The sequence below is a fragment of the Protopterus annectens genome, chromosome 14.part0 (assembly GCF_019279795.1).
Source record: "Protopterus annectens isolate FY-2018-M chromosome 14.part0, PAN1.0, whole genome shotgun sequence".
NCBI lineage: Eukaryota > Metazoa > Chordata > Ceratodontiformes > Protopteridae > Protopterus > Protopterus annectens.
The window spans coordinates 349,972,318-349,996,725 of NC_056748.1; the positions used below are offsets into that span (position 1 = coordinate 349,972,318).

The following is a 24,408-nucleotide window of genomic DNA, read 5'->3' on the forward strand; positions in this document are numbered from 1 at the left end:
GTCAGACATCGGAATTTTGTACCTGCACTTCTGGCATCTTTCGAGTCCAGAGACTATAAGTTTATCAGTCATAATAGAGATTTCAAAGTTTTTAAGAATGGTGTCAACAGGATAGCTATACAACCCACACACACACACACACACACACACACACACACACACACACACACACACACACACAGGTAAAAAGGCATTGCAAACTAATATTCACTACAGAAAGAAATGGATCTTTTTTTTTAACAGCAGGAGAGAGCAGCAGGAAGAAAACTAACAATGACAGATCAGAATACACCAAGGTTATCTTAACAATGATAGTTCAGAATACACAGAGGTGTACAGAAAGAGAAGGAGAGGATACTTTTAAAAGGGTTAGAAGGTAGAGGGTGGGTTAACGACTAATATGCAACAAAGTAGTAGAAAACTATTTCAAAAGTTGTAACTATATGAATAAAGCAACACTTAGCTCGAGAGCAATGGCGAATGAGTCTGTCATGAACAGTGGCAAATGAGGTCTGGGGTAACTAAAAGAGCAGCATTGTGGGTAAGGGTTAAGCTCAAGGGTTTTTGGCTTTTCTGAGCTGTAGTAACGGCCAAGTCGGTTCTGAAGCTCAGAACTGAACCCATACATCAAGGATAAAATGAAAATTGACATCAGATCTTATTTTGTCAAACTGAAGACATGTGACAACAGAGAGCAAGAAAGAATTGGCATATATCAACTTCATCTGCCTGGTAGTATTTTTTCTAACAATGAACGTAAACTAGTTATCTTGTCAAATTGAAGACATGTGACAAGAAACAGTAAGAAAGATTTGGCATATCTCAATTTCATCTGCCTGGTAGATGCATTTGAGAGAGCACAAGAATCTCTGCACACTCCTTTATGTAAATATGCTTATAAGAGCTAGCAAGCTAGCTAAATCAACTAGTCCAATTTTGCAAATATTTATTTTTAGCTCATACAACAGGCTAGGATCATGACAAGATCACAGGCGGTTACTAGGTTATTGACCCGGATATCATTTCAAGCCTAGCCATTTCATCCCAATGTAATACCATAGATACTCTAATACGCAGGACTGTATTTAGTAATGACTGCCCATGTCCAGGAGGGTTGTGGGCACTATCCCCGGTAAGAATTTACAGTGCCCCATCCACTCATCCAGGTTCCTTTTGAACAGTGTCACAGAGGTGCACTTTTTTATATGAATGGGCAGCCTATTCCAAAGATGTGGCAGTCACTGGGAGGCAAATCTGTCCTTCAGCATGTCCTATTCAAGTCGCAGGCCATATTTAGGCCCCTAGAATGGGTAGCTCTAGTCCTGTTCGACTTACAGATGTGCAGCAAATTCATTAGGTTTGGGTCGGAGATTGCTCTGTAAGCCACACAAGTCTCCCCTAAGAAGTCTATACAATACTGAGTATAGTGACAAGGACTTTAGTCAGTCTGTGTAAGGCACGTGCAGGAGCCCCTTGATCTTCTTAGGTAGAAACCTCTGAGGCCTCTCCAATTGCAGCAAATGCTTTGTACGGTACATACCAAAAATGGCATTGTACATAAATATGGGCCAAATTAGTGACAACTTCACCACACCAACCACATAAATTTTGGTCCTCTATCAATAAACCATTATCCCCTGGTAAAGTTGCCACACCAAACCCATCTGGCTCTGACCCCGACTGCCCCTTACAAACAGCTAATGCCTTTAACACTTTCTTCACTTCTGCCATACTAAACCTAGCTAATCAACAAAACCCAGATACCTCCAAACTATTTACACCTAGCACTATTCCCCCCCCATTTCACCTTAAACCCATACCCACTTCTCAAATATTGTCCTTACTTCATAAACTAAAACCTACAACCCCCTCTGCTGACTGATTACCAGCAGAATACCTCCAACTAGGTGCAAAAGCCTTAGCATACCCCATCTCTATACTTATTAACAGGACAATAAAAGAAAGTACAATTCCATCAGTCTGGAAAATCTCTTATATTATCCCTCTTTTTAGAGGAGGTGACTCTACTGAGTACTCTAACTACCGCCCTATAGCATTACTATCTCCGCTTGCAAAAATTATGGAGAAGTGTATCCACAAACAGTAACTAAATCACCTACTAGACCATAAACTCCTGGCTAATTGCCAACATGGGTTTCGACCATACCATAGTACTAGCACAGCCTTACTATCCTTCATCGACTCAATTAACAAAAACCGCAACAATAATACTCCTTCTTCAGCATTCTTCGTAGACCTGTCCAAAGCCTTTGACATGGTCAATCACCAGCTTCTTCTCCATCGTTTAAAACCTTTCTCTCTAGATAACCCTGCATTATCCTGGTTCTCATCTTACCTAGACAACCGCAAAAAAGCAGTTCTATGGGACAACCAACTCTCTGATCTTCTCCCCACCACTATAGGAGTCCCTCAGGGCTCTATTTTAGGTCCTTTTTTGTTTTCCATTTTCATTAATGAACTTCATCTAGCTACTCCACAAACAACTTGCATTCAATATGCAGATGACACTACCATCATTTGCTCAGCCTCAACGCAGTCAGAACTTCACTCTCTCACACAAAAAACCTTCTCAACTATAGAACAATGGTTCTCTAATCATTGTCTTCTCCTTAACCCCAAGAAAACCAAACTCTTGCTCTTTTCACCCACCCACTTGTCTTCCTCTATCCATTTTACACTTACATCCGATAATGGGACCATTATCTCTCCTGACCAAACAACAAAACTCTTGGGTATTACTATTGACAATCAATTAAAATTTGACAATCATATTAATCTTACAATAAAATCTACCAACAGAAAACTAGGCTCTCTCTACAGAATCAAATCTTTTCTTACCCTGAAGCCAAAATTACAATAGCTAGAACCCACTTAATCTCAACCCTTTTATATGCTTCCTCCATATACACAAATCTTTCTAAACATAATCTTTAAAAACTTACTACATCATATAACAATATTGCCAGATTTGCAACTGCCTCTCCATATAGAACTCATCATTGTTTAAATCTCAAGAAGCTAGGGTGGCTGGAACTACCACACCTCATGCAATACTATCAACTCACTATTGCCCATAATGCCCTACATCACCCTGACAACACCCCAATACTCTCCACCCTCATAATGCCCTATAACAATCAGAGGTACCTACGCTCCACCAACAAAATACTGGTCCAAACATCCCGATCCAAAAATTCAGCAGGTGACTCCACATTCTCCAACTCAATTGGCAAAATATGGAACAAGTTACCACAAGACCTTACATCCCTAACTTCACTCTCCCTATTTCAAACTAAACTAAAATTCTTTCTAAATAACCATTGGCTCTGTTCTTGTCATAACCCTGGTTAGCTCTCTTTTTTTCCCCATCTTTATCTGATTCCTTAACGACCTTTCTCTTTCTTCTCTTCTATATACTCTTACAGAGTATTTAATTTTCTTCATCTTTTCTTTTTTTTACCATCCTAGATTTAGACTCTACTCAAAAGTTTATACAACTTGTTTCAAGATTTATTGCATATGTTTTTTTGTTTTCCTATTATTGTATATTGATGTATATCTTGACATTGTTTAGTAGTATGTAGTGGAGCTTTTCTCCCCGGGCCTCTACTGAAAATGGACATATATCCAGCTGGACTAGCCCGGTAAACAAATGTAAAATAATAATAAATAATAAACTGTACAGGGGTTATAACCTCCTCTGCTCTAGAGGCGATGCCTTTGCTAATCAGGTGTGCTACGTAGAAAGCCTTCCTTACTGCAGCATTGGTTCATAGGTTCATACTAGGCTATCTGCCCTAGGGCATTTATAAGCCTAGCCAGAATGTGTTTGGCTTTCGCCACCCATTTTAAATTTATTTTGCTATGCCCTTGTTCGAGGTTAGTATACTGTGCCTCTGTCTAAAAGTGACAGAGAAGTGATACCCGGGGTAAACCTACGATCTCCCATCCACTCATCAAGATTCCTCTTGAAGAGAGTCAATGAGGGACTCTGCCTAACCTGGACTGGGATTTTATTCCAGAGTGAAGGGAGCCTCTGGGTTATGAATCTGTCCCTCCAGCATGTCCTATTTATTTCAGTGCTGAGGTTCAAGTCTCTCGAGCGCGTAGCTCGATGGGATTTGGATTTTCTGAGGTGCAGCATGTCCATTAATTCCGGGTTGGACATGGCTTTATACGTCAGGCACAGATCGCCTCTGAACAGGCAGTATGCCACTGAGTAGAGCTGGAGTTTCTTTAACCGGGCAGCATATGGCATCTGTTTGAGCCCTTTGATCCTCTTGGTGAGGTACTTTTGGGGTCTTTCCAGTTGCTGCAGGTGTCTGGTAAGGTACATCCCAAAATGGGCATTGTACTCAATTATGGGCCTGATGAGGGATGAGTAAAGAGGCACGATGACCTCCCCTGATCTAGATGTGAATCCGTTCATGATTAGGTAGGCTATATAAAATGTTTTTCTAACCACTTTGGCCACGTGGTTGTCAAATGAGAGATTGCTATCAACTTGGGTCCCCAGGTCCCTAATTACTTCTTCTGTACTTAATGGATTACCACCTATGTGGTAATTTGTGGGCACTTTATTTTTGCCAAAGGGGATGACTATACACTTTTTGGCATTTAGCTTGAGGCCATGGCTCTGGCACCAGTTGTCTGTTTCTATGAGGCCCTTTTGGAGGATGCTTGTGTCGGCTGGAGTTTCGATTATGGCGTCCAGTTTGCAGTCATCTGCAAACTTGGTCAGCCACAGTCCTTCCGTGTTGGCCTTTACCTCCGAGAAATATATACGGAACAAGAAAGGTCCCAGGACTGAGCCTTGTGGGACACCGCTTGTAACTGGTTTGGAGTCTGACATGGCTCCAGCAATTCTAACCATGTGGGTTCTGTCCTTGAGCCAGTTTGCAATCCATCTAGTGACATAGGGGTTTATATTTAAGCTGGTGAGCTTATCTATAATGCCTGAGTGGGGTATTGTATCGAAGGCTTTTGCGAGGTCCGGGTAGGCTGTGTGGACCACCTTCCCCTCGTCAATGGCCTTGGTGACTGTTTCAAAGAAATCAACCAGGTTTAAGAGGCAGGATCTGCCCTTAACAAAGCCGAACTGGGTAGGATCCAGTGTCTGTAGGTTCCCAATATCTTTATTTATGAGGTCCATGATGATCCTTTCCATAGCTTTGCAGACCAAGCTAGTCAGGCTTATGGGGCGATAGTTTCCAGGATCCGTCACCACCTTTATGGAGAGGGACCACTGTTGCTGTACGCCACTCTTTGGGCACATATCCTGTAGTAAAGGCTGAGATTGAACAGTAGTTTTATGTTTGGGTTTAGCAATTCTTGGAGTTCATGTAGGATGCAGCCCGGGACACCGTCTGGTCCCACTGATGCTGTGTTTTTTGCTTTGGAGAGGGCGGCTCTTACCTGAGCATCTGAGATGTCAGGGGGGCAGCACTCTGCTGGGATAGATATTTGCCCGTTTGGTGGGGAGGGGGGGGGAGAGAAGTTTGTGCTGAACCTGTCAGCTAGAATGTTGGCAATGTCTGTGGGTTCAGTGTATTTTTTGTCATTTTGGACTAATTCTGAGCATATCTGGGAATTACCACCCAGGTTCCTAACATAACTAAAGAAAGCCTTGTGATTATCCTTAGTGTCCTGTGCAATTTTTCTCTCTAAGCTGGCCTTAGACAATTTTATGAGTGCCCGTAGTTTTTTGCTAATACTGATCAGTGATGCCTTCCCTTTTTGGGATTTTGCTCCATCATTTAGTAGCTTCCTCCTTCTATTGTATAGTTTGTTTACGGCTGGGGTCCACCAGACAGGACGTCTGCCTTTGGAGGATTGGGTCTTGGTTTTATCTGGGATCGCATGATCCATGCATTTCTGAAGGTGTTCATAGAATGCGTTTATAAAGGATTCTGCGGTCTGGGCCATATTTTCCACAGGCCCGGGGGCTTTGAAGGATTCCACCTCAGTTTTGAGGAGTGTGAAATTTGCTTTAGAGAAGTTTTTCACTGTGGTTTTCTGGGCAGGGGGTGGGGTCGGGATGTGAATATCCAGTGAGATTAGTTTATGGTCTGATCTTACCTGTGAGGGATACACTTCTGGTCTGGAGCATAGAGTCCCCATGTTGGTGATGATCAGGTCCAGTATGTTTTCCCCTCTTGTGGGAGTGGTAACAAGTTGTTCCATAGCATTTGAGTTTATAAATTCTAGGAACCTTTGGGCTAGGGTGTTGGAGCTAGAGTAATGCTCCCAGTCTATGTTTGGGTAGTTGAAGTCGCCCAATATAATGATGTTTGGAGAGACCTTCATATTTTCCAGTGTTTTCAGGAAGGCCGAGTGGGGTTCCTGGGTTTGGGAGGGTGGTCTGTAGCAGGCTATAAACTGGAAGGCAGTTTTACCCACTGTTAGTTGCACATGGATAGTCTCTGATGCTTCGTGCTTTGCCACCAACCTGGAGGTGTGGGTATCTTTGATGAATATCGATACTCCCCCTCCTTTTGTGGTTCGGTCCAAGTTTTGGGGACGAAAAGCATGGTATGAGGTATAACCTGGTAGTGCTGGGGTGCTCTCGGGAGCCCTGAACCAGGTTTCTGTTACTGCACAGATATCGATGTTCTCCATGCTAAGAAGAGTTTCAAGTGCATGCATCTTGAGGTTTAGACTTCTGGCGTTGAGTAGCATTACTCTTAGTTTCTTATCCCTTGTGATACCTATGGAGGTGGGTTTGTCTTTTGAGCCTTGCCTAAAAAAGGCACTATGGGGGTAGCAAGAGCCTTTGCCAATATCCGAAAGCCCAGGGGTGACAGGTGCAAGCCGTCCCTTGCGAAGCATCGTGGCTTGTCGAGCATATCATCCCAAGCTGACAGGCATTGGATCCCCTTTGAATGACACCAATATTTAAGCCAATTGTTGAAATTGATCATCTTGTCTTCATATTGTGGCATCATTCTTGGTGAGGGTAAGATGCTACTCAAGGTCAGGGTCATACCAGCCTGATCTACATTCTCAGAGAGCTCCTTTATGTCTCTTTTCATGTAGTCCAGGGAGGTATGTCTCAGGTCTTTCACACCAGCATGGACAATGACTGAGTCATATTTGTACTTGCCTTGGAGTGACCTGAGTGCTTGTGTTATGTGGCGGATCCCAGCGCCCGACAGGCTGCTCACCGTGACCCTCTCCTTGTTCAGCCTGGTGAGCGGGACGTCAGTGTGCCTGACGATAGAGTCACCTATTACAAGTGTATCAGGTGTGTTGTTTAGTCTTAAGGGCTGTGACTGTTCGGCACACTGGCTTTGTGAGATATGTGTTGGACGTGTTTTGTTTTGGGGTAGCCGTTGCTTGGGTGTCTGCTTTGGAGGTCTAAGCTGCTTAGGCAGATCTTTATTTAGAGCCTCCGAGTATGTTTTTGTGTAATTATGTGTTTGGTTTGCTGTCGTGGTAGGTCTATGTGAGACTGGAATTGTAGTGAGTGTGGTTTCCTTCTCCTCCTGACTGGTTATGCCAGTACTGAGTTGAGAGAGCTTAGCCCCCAGTTTAGCTATATGGTTGCATCTCTCACATGTGTTGGAATTTGTTGGGAGGAGGAGAGGGTTGTCTGTGTACATGAGGCAGTTGTAACATTGCCTCAAGATTCCCAGATTCACCAGCTGGACCGGAGAGGAGATTGACAACTGACCTGTGGACATGCTAGAATAATATTGGGAATTCCTTAATAATTGAAAACAAGGGCCAGTGGGGAGTGAGGGTGTAGTGCTTTTAATTTTTAGTGCTGACTTATATAATTGCTTTAGTGAGCAAGTGCCAGGTAACTTAAGTGCAATGTGTTACAGGTAACTTAAATGCAAAAACGACAAACAGTAACTTTCTTTCAAGTGAAACAAGGAAATAAGTACAGTAAGCAATGCAGATATCACTAGTGATCCACAGAAGCGCTGAGAAGCCGCGTATTAGGTGGAATTAGCGTTCCAGGGAAATAACAAGCAAACAAACAACAAGCATATAAACAAAGCTAGATTCAGCAGGCTTGGATCTAGTCTACGCTACAACAACAAGGTGTACCAATTTCAGTAAGATACAGTTCAAATATTCAGGCACTATAAACCTTTAACCAGAAATTCCCAGCTCAGAAGGGCAGAGTCCAGCCTCTTCTCCCACAAGAGTGCAGACCACGAACCTTCTTAATGTAAAATAACTGGCCTGAAGCCCAAGTGCTTAAACCAGAACTAATACACTAAGAATAACAGACACTGGGCTCTCAATCAGCAGTTCCCAACTTAGAAGGATGAAAGCTACCTGTCCTGCCACCACAGTGCATGCCACAAACCTTCCTAATGTAAAACAACTGGTCTGAAGCCCAAGTGCTTAATTCAAAAGACTTTGAATGATAGCTACACTTTAATCAAGGTACTACCAAGCAGTAATAAATACAATTGAATACTTTAGAGAATGCCTGGATTAGTGCTCAAGTTACAGAAACAAAGCTAGATCCAGCAGGCCCGAATCCAGTCTATGCCACAGCAAACAAGGCGCACCAACTTCAGTAAGAAGCAGTTCAGATATGCATGCACTATAAGCCTTTAACCAGAAATTCCCAGCTCAGAAGGGCAGAGTCCAGCCTCTCCTCCCACAAGAGTGCAGACCACGAACCCTCTTAATGTAAAATAACTGGTCTGAAAGCCCAAGTGCTTAAACCAGAATTAATACACTTTTAGAATAACAGACACTGAGCCCTCAATCAGCAGTTCCCAACCTAGAAGGATGTAAGCTACCTGTTCTGCCACTACAGTGCAGACCACAAACTCTCTCAGTGCAAAACAACTGGTCCGAAGCCCAAGTGTTTAAACCAAAAGGCTTCGAATGAGTTACACCAAGCAGTAATAAATACAACTGAATACTTTTAAGATGATGCAAAAGTAAAATAAAGTAGATAGAAACACAAGTACAGTAAAAGCAGATGAATTTTTTTTTTCTGAACAAGTGCTGAGATCAAAGAAACAGATTTGAGTGCTGAAACTAGAAAACTGGCTAGTTATAAGAAAAAAAAACTAAGCTAGAAGGCTTCCCTCCAACACAGAAGGGCTTGGGGGCTCAGAAGCCTACAAATAGTCTATACCACTTAACAGGAAAGGCAGGAAACAAGCTTAAATTTATTTTTTCTTTTCTGTTTCCCAGATGCTCTCTTTGTACACAGTAGGAGTGCCTGAACTCAGAATATGATCTCACTGCATTCAGTTGAGTGAGCAAATGAGATGTGCCCAGAAGGAGTATCCAAACACAAATTTACAAGAGGGGCGGGCAGTTTCAAGGCCACTAAGATTAACACCAAAACAAAAACAGGGAGTGTGGGTGGGACTAACTGAAGAGCAGAGTCAAAACCTCCAGTTCAGTTAACATTCCTGCAAAATAGTTAAAATCAATTTAAATACTGTATTTTTTTTAAAAAAAAGTGCACATAAAGGTACTTAAATTCTCTTATACGTCCAGTTGAATACAGCAAGTTCTTAGCCGGCCAAAGCTGAGGTTTTTAAGCAGAAAATATTTCACACTGTACCACTTAAAAAGGCAAGGACAGGAAATCAAAGAATGTGGCTACCACCACACCTGTAATTACTAGCAAATAACAAAATTCAGCAAACACAGACTAACCTCCAGTTCAGTTAATATTCCTGCAACACAGTTAAAATCAATTTAAATACAGTGGCCAAAATTAAGGTCGCAGTGTACTTGTGATCTCAGATCCCTTGCCACATCGTAAGTACATTGAGTACTGATTGGCTTGCATTATAATGCACTGCCTTATTGCTTTTAGTTGAGATTGTATCAGTTTATCTCTTGTAACAAGTTATGAAGTTAAAAGAAAAGCACAGAAAACATGTTATGCAGACTTAAATTTTGGACAACTTCTGAAAGTGATTGTCATTCCACTGATTTATTATCTGGTCCAGCTCAACTTTCAGTATACTTCCCTAACTTTAGTAACTGACATTTTGGCATATTCAGGCAAATACCTTTATCTAAAAACAAAAAAGAAAAAAGAAAAACAAGAGTGACTTCTAGAAAAAAAAACTCCAGTCAAAACCAAATTCAGCTACTGAACAATGCATTCTTTCCTACAGTCTTGGTAAAGTAAACCTCATTATGGAGAAATAAGAGAATATGAGTCAAGAAATAAATAAAATCATGCAATATACAATCTAACAAAACTACACTACTACAAGACCTTCTAAAATGAATGAACATAGAAAAGAGCATGTTTTATGATTATTTTCCTTTATCAACACCACGCCAGACAGTTAAGCAAATTTTTCTAAGTATGGCATACCATCATTCAATGTTACAAAACTACAGCAAATAAAAACACCCTCAAGTTTAAAATAGGATGTTAAAAAAATGCCCTTACCAGTGTTCATGGAAGTCAAAAGACACATAGGTGAGATTTGGGTTGTTATACAGAAGAACTTGCTTAAGAAATGCATCTCCAATGATCTTCTCCCTTCCTGCTTGGTCCACCAGATTTACAACCACCTGTTTTTTTTTTAAAAAAAAGGGCAAGGATACAAATGTGTTACTTACATTTAATATTAACTTTTCTGTACAGTTATAAGAATGTTCTGAAAAGACATTCATGTATAATACTATAAAAACGTTATTTTAACTAGTTCAGCAGGCAACAAACTTTTCTGGAGGCTTGATGAAACAGCTATACATGTGATGTTACATATTATACTTGAAACCAGGACTGAAATCTGTTGCTCACACCATCATCTAGCATGCATTCTACACAGAAATGCTGAGGTTTCAAACTCCTGCAACCAGGCTTCTCATACTGACTGCTTCAGAATCCTGATGCAATACACTGGTACATGAACAATTAACGTTGAAAAAGGAAAAGAATATACAAAATACATGTTTCATTCTGTACTCTGGATGACAAAGTGATAGCACCTCAGAATTTTCTTTTTTTACACCTGCATGGATTGTGATGATGTTAAGCAAAAAGTTAATCTAGACATTCTGAGCTGAAAACATGTGGGGGGGGGGGGGGGGGTCCGTAAAATTACACTTTGACAGATATACGAAAACAAAAGGGGATATTACTGTAGTGAGCAAAACATTTAAATTACATTGACAGCATAACTCCTAAGAGCAATCATATTCTTAAAAACTGGAAACTGCGCACACTACTTAAAGAAGATGCAAGGATGGCATCAGACATGAAAAAGAAAAGGAAGGGTCTAGTTCAATGGGAAGACAGCATATGGCCCTTCGAAGATCAATTGCTAAGCTGTATCTTTCTCTGAGGGGAACTCTGCAGTTGTTTAACATTTGGGAAAGGCAATACAAAAACAGTGAAGATGACATGTATAAAAAAACCCAAAAGAACTGTAAAACAGCCTTAAACGACAACTTACTGCTGGAATGGAACTCTTGACTACAGATTGGTGAAGGCGTGTAACAATTAACAAAATGCTATGTGCAAGTGACCACAGTAGACATGCTGCTACAACAAGCCACAGATGTGGTCAACACTCCACCCAAGCTACCTCTGTTGAGAAAAGACTGCTGTTAAGCAACTGTTTTTCTGTTAACTGTAGAGCACAAAAGCGTTTTGCACAATGGCTCAAGCAACAGAAGGTAGAAAGAGTTATATCCAAGCTTAGGGAGCCTATAACAAGGAAAATAACCAGAGATTCTGTAGAGTATTAGAAATACTTCAGAAATGTTATAAAAATCTGTATAAAGCAGAGAAATGTTTAAATCAAGAAAAAGTACAAATGGAAATGTTTATGGAAGAATCAAATAAGCCAAGGTTAGAGGTAGACGAAGCACAGTTATTAACAGTTAAGATAGAAGGACATGAGATAAAAATGGTGTTGTGTAACCAATCTGCAGGAAAGTCCCCAGGAATAGATTATATTCCTACGAAACTTTGGAAGCTAGGAGGGAAGAAAATGAAAAAGATCTAGTAGATTTTGTTTAAAGGTATTTTAAAAGAAGGAGAAGCACCAACACGCTAGAAGAAAGCTGTGGTGGCTGTATACATAAAAGATTGCAAAGACCCATCAGGTCTAGCTTCATAGAGGCCCATTTCAATTCTAAACCATGATTATAAAGTATTTAAGTCTATAATGACAAAGAATTGTAATGGTAATGCCAAAATTAATAGATATGGACCAATGTGGTTTTGTGGAGGGGAGGCAAACATTTGACGACATTAACAGAACAATGATGATCCACAGGGAAGCAGAATTAAAGAAAATTCCACTGCTGGTGGTGGGTCTTGATGCAGAGAAAGCATTCTACAGAGCAAGTTGGGATTTTATAAGTAAGGCACTGGAAGCATTTGTATTCCCTGACCCAATAATAAGGTTAATTAGGAGGGTATATGAAGGATCAGAGGTGAAAATTCAAGTGGGCATGGACTTCACTCTGATGTGTTCTGTTTGAAGAGAGTAACTAGGCAGGGTTGTCCTCTTTCCCATTTGGCAATGGTTCTAAATATAATGCAAACAGCAAAGAAAATAAGGGACTGAAATTCAAGGATAACTGGTATGGTAATCAGGAAAAATTGGCTTCATTTGCAGATTACATAATTTTGTTCCTAATAAAAAACAGAAAAGGACATTTCAGTGTTGTGGAACATTCTGAGACAGTTTCAAGTCTTTTCATTGCACAAAATTAATGAAGATACAACAAAGGCAACAGCTGTAAACTATATACCCAACAAACAAATTGTTTCAGTAATACCCTATTTATGGGGACACAAAACAATGGAGTAAGGGTTAAAAAGGATTCTGTTATGGCAGCTAAGGATATGTGGGAATAGAATAAACAAAAGACAATACAAAAACTGATAAACTGGAAGCTCAGTTTTATGAATATGGATAGCAAGATACAAGCAGTGAAAATGTTTTTAGTCCCTTTAGTTTTATACACAGGTCAGAAATATTTTTATCACCCAGAGGAGGAGTTGTGGGCAGCAATTAATACTTAAAGTATTTTGTCTGGGGGGGGGGGGGGGAGATGGTAAGAGTCAAGTAGGATAAGCTGATCCTTCCACAAAACAAGTAGGTTTTGGATTTCCTGATTTGAAGGGGCATTTTGGGGCTAGACAGTTAATGCTCCTAGAGATAGAACAAGCAGTAAACAGCAATTCATAATGGAAAGGGATGATGATGAAACAGAGGGAAGCTCAAGAAACAAGGAGACTGGGATTTTGGATGCAGACCCTTAAGGAGAATAACAATAACCATATAGAATACTGCATTCATAAAGTAGCAGAAAGTCGTACAAGAACTAAGCCAATCCTGGAATAGAGAAAGGAGATTCTACTGAGAGGGATGACTGCAATTCGGGATACAGAGAATAGACAAGAGGGGGCTGGAATTTAATGGAGAAAACTGGCAAAGAAGCTAAGGTACTGGGAGCACATAATTGGATTGGAAAGGGTAAAAGAATGGGAAGATGCCAAGAATACATATGGACTACAGGCTAAAGACTGGCCTCCCTATCAAGGGCTGATATCAGAGTAAAGGGAAAGGAGTAGGTGGATCCTAAGTGTAAGACCATCAGAATAGAAGCTGCTGTTAAAAAGGGGTAATTAGTCGGGCACATAAAATACTGCATGATTAGTTGTGTAAAATCTTACCATAACCATAAATGTCCTCTTTCATGTTGTAGTATTCTCACATGCAGGATCCTCCACCTCAGACGACCTGAATGTCCAGCTCCTCTACCAAAGCTTAAGCCTGGTTGTTGTCAGCTGCGTGGGATGTCACATGCAGGGCATAAACCGTGGGCCATAAATGTAACGTCCACATGCGCACACCTCAGAACTGACTGCCCAGACGGACAATAGTGTAAGGCTACAGGAAGGATCCCATCCAGACAGAGAAAAGGTCCTTTAGGGGGATAGGAGGGAAGGAAGGAATACTAAAACATGGAAGAGGAGGACATCTATGGTTATGGCAAGATTTTACACAACTAATCCATGTCCTTCTATTCTCATGCTGCAGTATTCTCACATGTGAGACAGTGCCACAGCTCAAGCAAGAGCAAAGGGTGGAGGAAGCGGTAGCAGTCTCCAAGGAAGCCTTGGACGATGGCTTTTGCAAATCCTGCCCTGGCTCTGGAGAGGTTATCCAATTTATAGTGCTTGGAAAGTGTGTACAGAAGACCATGTGGCTGCCTCTAAAATAGTGACTGTATCCAGGCCTTTGAGGAAGGTCCCTGAAGAGGCCACTGCTCTAGTGGAGTGTACTTTAACTGCATGGGATAACTCTCGACCATGAAAGGAGTAACATAAGTTTAATAGTTTTGCATATCCAGGAGAATATTGCCTTTTTGGATACAGCTTTCTTCAGGGCCCTGGGGAGAAATGATACAAAGAGCTGGTTGGACTTCCTAATGTCCTTGGTCTTGTGCAGATAAAATCTCAGGTGCCTGTGAATATCAAGGGAATGGAGCACTCTCTCACTGTCATTCTATGGCGAGGGGAAGAAGGTGGGCAAATGGATAGACTGGATGAGGGACAGTTTGTTGGCCACTTTGGGCATGAATGAGGGGTTAGTATGAAAACAAATCCTGTCCCTGTGAAAGAGACTGTAGGGTGGAGTAGCCTTGAGTGCTTGCAGCTCAGAGACTCTTCTAGCTGAAGTGAGGACTACTAACAAGACAGTCTTACAGATGCACATCTTTGAAGTGGCAGAAGCTGCAGGTTCAAAAGGGGTAGTGGTAAGTTTCTCCAGAACAAAGTTCAGGTCCCACAAAAGAGCGATAGGTTTCCTTGGTGGTCTGATGTGGAGAACTCCCTTAAGAAAAAGTTTCACCTCTAATCTTGATAATAGAGGTGGATCAATGAGTAAAGCAGGCTGAAATGGCTGACAAATGGACTTTAACTGAAGAGTATGAAAGTTCTGATTTTAGGAGCTCTCACACACAGGCTAGAACTAGAGGAACATCTGCTTGGAAGGGGTCTAGTTGCCTTTGAAGACACCAGCTGGAGAACCTTTTCCGTTTTGAGAAGTATACTCTCCTAGTAGTAGGTTTCCTGGCCTACTGTACATCAGATAGCACTTCCTCAGAGTAAAGGTGTCTGAAAGGGATCAGAAGTTTATTACCCACAGGGTTAAGCTGAGGGTTTTCAGATGAGGATGGATGAGGGATCCCTTCTGTTGTGTGAGAAGGTCCACCTAATGAGGTAACTTGTGGTGACTGCCCTTGGGCAAGCAATAGAAGAGGGGGAAACCAATGCTACCTTGGCCAATAGGGGGCCACCAGCAAGATTTTTGGTTTGTTCCATTCAATTTTCAGCAGGATCTTCTAGATGAGAGGGACGGGGGGAGGGAGCATAGAGCAAACAGCCCCTTCCAAGAGATTTAAAAGGCATTCACTTTCCACATTAGTGGCTAGGGGAGCCTGGAGCAGAATAGCTGTAGTTGTCTGTTCTGAGGGGAGGCAAACAGATCTGTGGGGTGTCCCACTGCTGGGCAATGTCTAAGAAGACATCCCTGTGTAACATCCATTTGTGATGTTGAGAGAATGATCTGCTGACGGCATCTGTCTGATGATTGTCTTGTGATGAGATGTAGACCACGTGCAGTGTTACACTGTACTGAGTGGCCAACTCCCATGCCTGTCTTGTTAGCCTGCAAAATAATTAGGATCTGCCCCCGCTTGTTGATATACCACATCACTGTGATCTTGTCTGTTAAAACTTGAAGGGGACCAGGTTGTATAAGCAGGAGGAAGTTCTTTAGAGCCAGAAGGAGAGCAGTCATTTCCCTCACATTGATATGTTTTTTTCTATAGGGAGGGCTCCCATTGAGCCTGTACCTTGAGACCGTTCATAGTGCTCTCCCCATCCCTGATCTGAGGCATCTGTGTGCATGAATTGAACTGGCTTGGTGGGCTGTAGAAGGAAGCCTAGGTTCTGTCCTATTTGCTGGATCCAACACCCCAACTCTTTCTTCAGGCAGGGCAGGAAGGGCACCTGAAAATCCAGGGGGTGATTGTGTTGGGACCAGACATTTTTCAAGTACCACTGGAACTTCCTCATGTGCAACCTGGCAAGGGGCAGCATAGGAACATTAGCTGCCATGAAGCCCAGAAGATGGAGAAATTCCCCGGCAGAGATGTGGGTGACTAGAAGTAGATCTTGAAAAAAGCTGGTCAAAGATGTGACCTTGTCTTGTGGGAGGAAGGCCTTTATCAAATCTGTCCTTATTCTACAGCCCAAGAAGATCTGGTCATGGGATGGATAGAGGGAGGACTTCAGTAGGTTGAGAGTAAACCCCAGACTTCTTAAGAGAGAGATTGTGAATTGCAGGTGTGCCTGAAGAGTACTTGTCTCTTCTGCTTGGATAAGAAGGTCATCCAGGTAAGGGTAAATCTGTATGCCCTTTGTTCGGCAGTAGGCTACTGCTGGAGCTAGACACTTTGTGAAGACCCTTGGTGCTGCAGACAAAACAAAGGGCAAGGCAATAAATTGATAATGCGAGGATGCACAGCACAGCACAGAAATCTACTGAAGTCTGGGTGGATGAGGTTATGGAGGTATGCCTCTTTCGATTCCAAAGTGGCCATGAAGGCACCTGGTGTCAACAGTGGAAGAAGGGTTTGAAGGGACAGCATGCAGTAAGAGGGTACACGCAGGAAGGGGTTTAACAGGGACAGGTCCAGTATACGCCTCCAAGGACCCTCCTTTCTTTTAGACTGGAGTAAAACCCTTGACCCTCTTGCCCTGTTGGAACTCTCTCTATGGTGTCCTGTGATTGTAAATCCTGGATGATCTGGGGTATTAGGTGGATTTGATTTTCTGGAGGGAGGTGTATGCCTTTTGGTATGGATTTTTCCTGCCAGGTCATAGAGTACCCTTTTTCCACTATTGATAAGACCCATTGGTCTGAGGTAATATGTTGCCACAGGGGAGACAATGAGAGAGGCGGGTAGAGAGGGGGAAAAGGTGGAGGGGATGTAGGAAGTCATGCATTGTTGTATCTGTCTGGAAAGGACTGCCTTGGGGGGGATTGGGAGGAAGTAGTCCTACGGGATGAGGGTTTCCTAGCCCCTTTCCTGTGTTTTGAGGAAGAAGTGGAAGAAGCAGGTGCTCTCCTAACAAAGCTGGGTTTGGCAGGGTAGTTCTGGAACTGGGGAAACCAATAAATGCTTCAGGTCCTGCAGTTCCTTGCTTTTTTCCCGCAAACCTTTGAATAGTTAAGCAGATTGCTTGCCAAAGAGCAACTTATTGCCCATGGGAGCATCCAGGATCTTATTCTTGAAGTCATCAGGGAGGGGTTTAAGTCTGAGCCAGGAGTACCTGTGTAACGCAGAAGCAGCTGATCTGGCTGAGGCTTCAGCAGCACTGTAGCTGCATTTTATAGAATGCCTGGCTACCTGTGCTGCTAAGGAAAGCTTACAGGCAACCTGGGGCTTTGTAGAGGAGTCAGGCATGGAAGAGAGCAATGTGGTTGCCTGTGAAACTAGATCTAGAGCATACTTTACCATGCGTGTCTGGTAAGGGTGGAGGAAGTGTAGATCTTTTTTCCCAGTCTGTCCATCACTTTACTGTCTTTGATGGCAGGAAGAACTCTCCCTGGACTGCTTGTTTGCTGCCACTGCAATGACAGCAGGGTCTGTCATGGGTGGCTTGATGAAAGCAGAAGCAAAGGCGTCCAGGTAAGTTGGGATCAAGGGGGGGAATAGCAGAGGGAGAGGGAGACTCCATCTGGAGGAGCTCAAAGTACCTTTTTTGTACCTCAGTCATTTGTGTGTCATCCCACTTGATGTATTCTCTCATTTTGGAGATAGTCTCCCAAAGGTGATATCTTCAGGTGGGGAGTCTCCCTCCAAAGAGTCTTCATCTGGAGAACAATACTCCAGGGGAGAGGCCAGATGAAAAGTTTAAGTGAGTGACTCATCAGAGGAGGAGGAGGAGTCTTCCTCCTACGTTTGAGGAAGGGGGATGGAATTGGCAGGGGCAGGCCCTAGGGCAGAGTGTAGGCAGAACAGGAGTATGTGAGGCTGTGGGGCCTGAGGGTCATAAAGGCCTGAACCAGGGATTGGGAAGAAGTTTGCCAGTCTGGCTGGTCTTCCAGTGGGGTACACAAATGCCTAATTTTGTGTTTTCTCTTCACAGAAGGAGACTTGGAAATTATTTGAAAAGCATAAGATCTAGAGTCAGTCATCAGCCTGTGGTTGAGGATTCCTGTTCTAAAACCGAAGGCGGCTGTCTGGTCAAGCCTGGTTCCCCATCGACTTTGGCAGAGGCCGAAACCGCAGAAACCTCCACAGATGTGCCAACTGGAGATGTTAGGGTGACTTCCAACATAGTACCCGCCAAAGTCGTCAGTTCTTCCAGACATCCCTCAGCCCCTAGACATGTAGCTGGAGGAACATCCGACGACAGGCACAGCAGTAACAGGCAGTGAAACCTCGGACTTCTGGTTCAGTATCCATGCCTAGGGTCAAGCGTTTAAGACATTGGTTCTCTACAAATAATTTAAGGGCTGCCAGATGACTGCGTAGGGTCTTGGGGACAAACTTACAAATATTACAGCTCATATGGTCGTGGGACTGGCCTAAGCAGAAAAGGCAGAGTTCATGAGAATCTTTGTGCCGAATTTGCCGACCGCAATTGCATTTTCCCTTCCTAGATGACATAGACTATTAAAAGAGCAACAGCATCCTAAGCCTATAACAAAAATAAAGAAGATTCCACAACGGGGTACTTATCTGTATCGTCTTCCAAAGCATGGAGCGGAACAAGTAAGCAGACATTCGACTATGGCAGAGAAGTTCTAAAGTCTGTACGTATGGACGTCACATTTATGGCCCACGATTTATGGCCCTGCATGTGACGCCCCATGCAGCTGACAGCAACCAGGCTTAAGCTCTGGTAGAGGAGCCAGACGTTCAGGTTACCTGAGGAAAAGGATCCTGCATGTGAGAATATTGCAACATGAGAACAGAAGGACATCTACAGGAATCAATCGGAGGAGGTTAGAAAGGATTGGGAAGAGAATTTGGATAAGCAATTCACAAAGATACAATGGGAGAATATATGTAAGGCTCCCAAATATGCAACAAAGACTAGAATATTTAGGATTTTTGCTTGGAAGTGTTTGCATAGGTATTTTTATACCCCAAACTGTCCCCAAATAATTTTTCCTCAGGTAGACTAAGTGTTAGAAGTGTGATCGGGAAGAAAAGATAATTGGGAATATTTCTGGTGTGTAATGAGTTGGCAGACTTCAAAAATTCTCTGTAGGCTACTCTTTCAAAAATACTTGGTGAGAAAATTGGTGTAACTAAGGCAATGATTTTTTTTAGTTGAGATACAGAAACAAAATTGCCTAGACATAGTAAAGTCTTGCTGAATTTAATTCTGGAGACTGCCAAAAAAGCAATTACTAGAAAATGGAAATCAAAGTCTAAAACAACCGTACTAGAAGTAGTGAATATTGTAATAGAGACAAAAGAACTGGAAGTGGGATATTTAGAAAAGGGTAGGAGCAAATTACATAAAAAATGGGAATGGAGGGAACAATACAGGCAAAAAGGAAGTTACGTACTCACCATAACGTTCCATGTGTGTTGTCCATCTTCGCTTTCATTCTTACTAGGTTGGGTTCGGATCCGATCCTCGGATCTGACTCGGCCTTTATATTCAAGCTCTAGGTCTTCTGCTAGCTAGTGGCTAAACCCTATCCCAGCATGCACCAGGAAACCTCTCCAGATCTTGTTGGCTCTTATAATAATGGTATGAAAGTATCACAGTAAAAAAAAAAAAAATTCACAGTTGGATGAAGAAAGTCAGAGATAAAGGTAATCCAATTATACAGACCCAGTCTTCCAGGAGTAAAAATTGTCAGGGGAATGGAGGGTGGGATGTAAGAATGAAGGTGAAGATGGACAACACACATGGAACATTATGGTGAGTACATAACTTCTTTATGTGTTGTTGTCCTATCTCGCCTTCATTCTTACTAGGCTGGGACAGAGTCCCTAGCACCATCTTTCTTGGGTGGCTCAAGAGAGAATATTCAAATGAATCCCTTGGTGACTCTCCAGAGGGAGGATAAGGGGAAAGTAGCTGCTGCATTTGGCATTCATGTATGCCGCAAAAAGGTTGCAGCAAGGCTGGCCCCATTTGTGGAAAATCTTTTCCACTACTACTTGTTTCAGGGACCACTCATGAGACATCAGAGTTGCTCTGCTGAGCTTGTCTGCTATCATGTTGAATTTCCACGGGATGTACATTACTATTAGAAAGTGCTGGGAGGAGGTTGCCCACTGCCATACTCTCAGGTCCTCTTGACAAAGGGGGTAAGATCTAGTTTCTCCTCCTTTATGTGCCATACAACTGACATGTTGTTTGTTACAATAGTCCCCAGCGGAAGAGAGTCCTAGAATGCTTGCAACACTAGAAGCACCACTCTCATCTGTAGGACACTGATGTGCAAGTGGGCTTCTTTCCCTGATAATGCCTCCCCCACCCTGAGAGGTGTCCATGGTCACTGTGGTCAGTGGTTGGGGAAGAATAAATGGTTGAGCTAGAGTCACTTGAAAGGAGTAAAGCCACCAACTTCTTGCAAGTTTCTGTTATTATCTTGTGGGACATTGGCAGTTCCTGCATCAACCACTGACTGGACAGCAGCCACTGGAGAATTCTCATGTGCAGACATGCTAGGGGGATCAAAATGATTGCTTCTGCCATGATTCCCAAGACTTTTAGGACTATCCTTGCTTGAGCTTTTTTCTTTGTTAGAAGATATGAAATTTGACGTTTTAGAACTTGAACTCTTTCTAGAGGGAGTCTGGTCATCATAGTTATTGAATCCGACTAGGTCCATAAGTTCATCGAAAGGTGGAGACACCCAAGAGGAGGAAGAGTGAGATTTGAAGGCCTTCAGGTATACGGACTCCTCTGTTGAAGAGTTGGACAACTTCTAGCTGTCTCTCTGTTTCAGCATTTCCGGGATGTCTCCAAAAGAGACATCAGGAGGTGACTGTGGGGACCATTCAGCTTCATCGAGATGTGTATCAGAAGTGATGGACTACTCAGGGGAGTCTAAAAGCTTCCTCCTGCATAATCTCTTCCGAGGGACCTATTCAGAGGGGTACTCTGGAGAGGTTTCAGAAGAGTGGGGGCTGTCCTCTGGGCCATCCTGAGGCCTACGCTATATGTGTCCCTGTGGATTCAAGGGTACAGAGGCAGACACCGATAATTTTGTAGGTAGAACATCCAGAGATGACATCTGAGCTGTCTGTGGAGAGAGCACTCTCATCACCTCAAAAGTCCCCCTGTCCCTGATCCGAGGATATATCTGGATCCGAAGAAGTCGAGGGAACTCAAAGAATCAAGGACAATGGGCCCAAGGCCGAGGTAGGAGCCGAGCTCACCCAAGCCGATGCCCCAAGAGGCAAGGCGGGATCTGACAACAACTGGACTGGAGAGTATCGGCTCCTAGATTGCATGAGCTCTGATGGAGCCAAGGACGTCGGAGCAATGGTTGAATCTGAAGATCCTGTCATAGGTCTCGGATCCGAGGGTTCCACTATCAGCAGCTTCGGATCTTCTGACTCTCAACTCCAGGGTTGGATCGGAGGAGAAATTGGAAGAGAAGATGTGGTAGGATCCGAAGACCTCGGGGTTGGATCCACCAACAATCTGGCCAGCACTGGTGTCAACAGCCTCTGTACCACTCGATCCACTTTGTCGTCGGAAAGGTTCCTTGAAGACTGAGTCGAGGAGGTTGCAGACTTAGAATGCTGCAAAATTGGTGACCTTAGTGTACGGGAGAATGTCTCTAAGACTGGAGACCAGCTCCTTATTTCAAACTCTACCGGCACTGAGAGAGATGGTGTCACAGCTGAAGATTTTTCGGATCCAACAGGATTTGGATCTGGTGTAAAAGTTTTGGAAACCTTTTTTGACGGCTCAGATAAGGTAGAAGAGGAAGATCTCTCTTCCCAGACTTGTCCGATTTTGAAGTTGGAGACTTGTCAGTTTTAGATAAACCCAGACCCCTGAGAAGGGGGTTTTCAATAGTCCTCTCAATATCAACTTGTTCTTCCTCTCCAGGAGAGCTCTGTGGTTAAAAGCATAGCAAACAGAGCAGGACTCTTGGAGATTGACAGCTCCAAGACAATAGATGCAAAGCACGTGTCTATCACTTAAGGGCATTTTCTTCCCACAGCCCTTGCATTTTTTGAAATGTACTGGTTTTGAATCCTTATTAGACATCCTGACAGAGAAAAATGTAGCAAACAAATCACAGAAGTTTTTCAGAACAACATTTTTTTTTAAACAGTAACGGCAGTTATATGAAGGAAAATGGGAAAATAGAGGTAAATAAAGGAGGGCACAGCCCTCTAACATAAACAGGTTATGTCCGGGAGATGGAAAGAGAAAGCCTTCTACCTTAAATGGGCTAAAAGGAAAGGCAGTTCTCTATCTATCTTCAATGGGACTTCAAAAAGAGAAAACAGACAAACAGGAATAAGAGCCCTCTAACTTAAATGGACTATATCTTTTAAAAGGAGAAGCCAGGAGAGGGGCAACAAGGACTGAATGAAAGAAGATGGCCAATAGGATAAAACAGCCACAAACAATGGAAACAAAACTATCTAACAGAAAATTAATTATCTGAAGATAAATAACAGCCAACAGTAACTTAAGAAAGTTGAAGAGAAAACAAAGAATATACTTAGCCAGAGCTAGCAGAACGAGCACCCGATCTTGTTTAGCGGCCAACGAGATCTGGGGAGATTTTCTGGTGCATGCTGGGATAGGGTTTTAGCCATGAGCTGGCAGAAGACCTAGAGCTTGAATATAAAGGCTGAGTCAGATCCGAAGATTGGATCCAAACCCAACCTAGTAGAATGAAGGCGAGATAGGACAACACACAATATTTTGGAGGAAGAATGAGGTTTAAAGAAGGGCATGAATTGAATGAACTATGTAATGTTCTGTACAGATTATACATGTTGTAGAATGTTTACAACAGAAAACAGGTCAATACGGTTTGTTTTCATTTATACAAATGTATGATTGCCTTTGTCATAAGTGGTAATTCAATAAAGATGTTTCGAGTTTAAAAAAAAGTTTAAGTAATAGCAAGTATATCTGGTGAGCACACTGGGAGATCCAGGAATGAAGTTCATAGACTTTGTTAAATATGCTACGAGTATTTAAGGAAATACAATTCAGTTGTTTGGGTAAAATTGAGATAGGTAGCTTAAAAGTATTGGGATAGGCTGAGTATTTGGAGTTATAACAGAGATGGAGTAGAAGTGGGACCCGGACTGCAGTTAATGGCACCACATAATAGTACTGAAGAAAAGTATGGATGAGTTTGAGAATATTTCATTAAAAAAAGTTATATTTCTTTGTTTTACACTAGTCTGGTAGAAGTGTATTGGGGGGGTAGAATTCTGAATTTGAATAAAAGATCGTGAGACTCGATGAATACGTTCGGAGCAATTTAAGTAATTGAAGGATGGATTGTGTGGCTAGATGAAAGGCTGATATTAAGTCAGATATCTATATGAGTGAATGAGACTTGGTAGGCTGTAAGATGAAAAGTGCAGGAGGACCACAGAAGTAGCTGTTTATTTACTCATTTATTTATTTTACGTTTACCAGGGATACCCAACTGGGCCACTGCCACTTTTTCAGTGAAGGCCTGGGGAGAAAAGCTCCATTAGAAAAACGTATTAAAACAATACAAAAAATGTATAACAATCAAGAATACATAACTATGGTAAATCCAGGTAGAAAACAGTTTATACATAAACAATAAAAACTGAGAGAGTAATATAAATTGGAAAAAAAAGAAAGCTAACAAATAAACTACCATGAAGTAGCTTGTGCCATTATATAGAAATGAATGATCAGTAGATCAAAATCATGGTTCCGGTGATAAATATTTATGAGATACATTTATGGTATATGAACTAGAATATGGCCGATTGTTGCTGCGTTAGTGTTACTTGTTCTAACAGTGATAGCTAAGGCAATAATGAGGTGAAGTACAAGAAAGAGGGAATATGATGAAACTGTAGGAAGCTTGAGACAGGTAAAGACAGGAGCAGTAGTGAGCTTGAGATAGGTAACAGAGAAACTGAAATTCCATGGTAGAAGGGATAGTTTGGATATCAGAATTTAATAATGAAGAGATATTTTGGTTGTAAGAACAAGGAAGGATGGAATGACCAGCCTAGATTAGTGCAGGAGCAAAGCCAGATTTTGGTTAGGTGTTCTGTAAGCATTTACTTAAATTTGGATTTGTTGCTAGAACTGAATACTGTCTGAGACACAGAATTCTAGTACTTAGATATTTGGTGGGAGAACAGACAGTTACTGTAACTATTATTAGATTTAGTTGC

The 24,408-nt window shown here is 42.4% G+C and overlaps 1 protein-coding gene across 1 annotated transcript in view; it reads right to left on the reverse strand.

Moving 5' to 3' along the window:
* The window catches only part of INPP5F (inositol polyphosphate-5-phosphatase F), a 1,563,976-nt gene that overhangs the window by 723,197 nt on the left and 816,371 nt on the right, over positions 1 to 24,408 (reverse strand). The window contains exon 8 of the mRNA XM_044056075.1: positions 10,418 to 10,542. Within this exon, the coding sequence (XP_043912010.1) occupies positions 10,418 to 10,542 (125 nt within the window). The remainder of the gene's footprint in view (positions 1 to 10,417; positions 10,543 to 24,408) is intronic.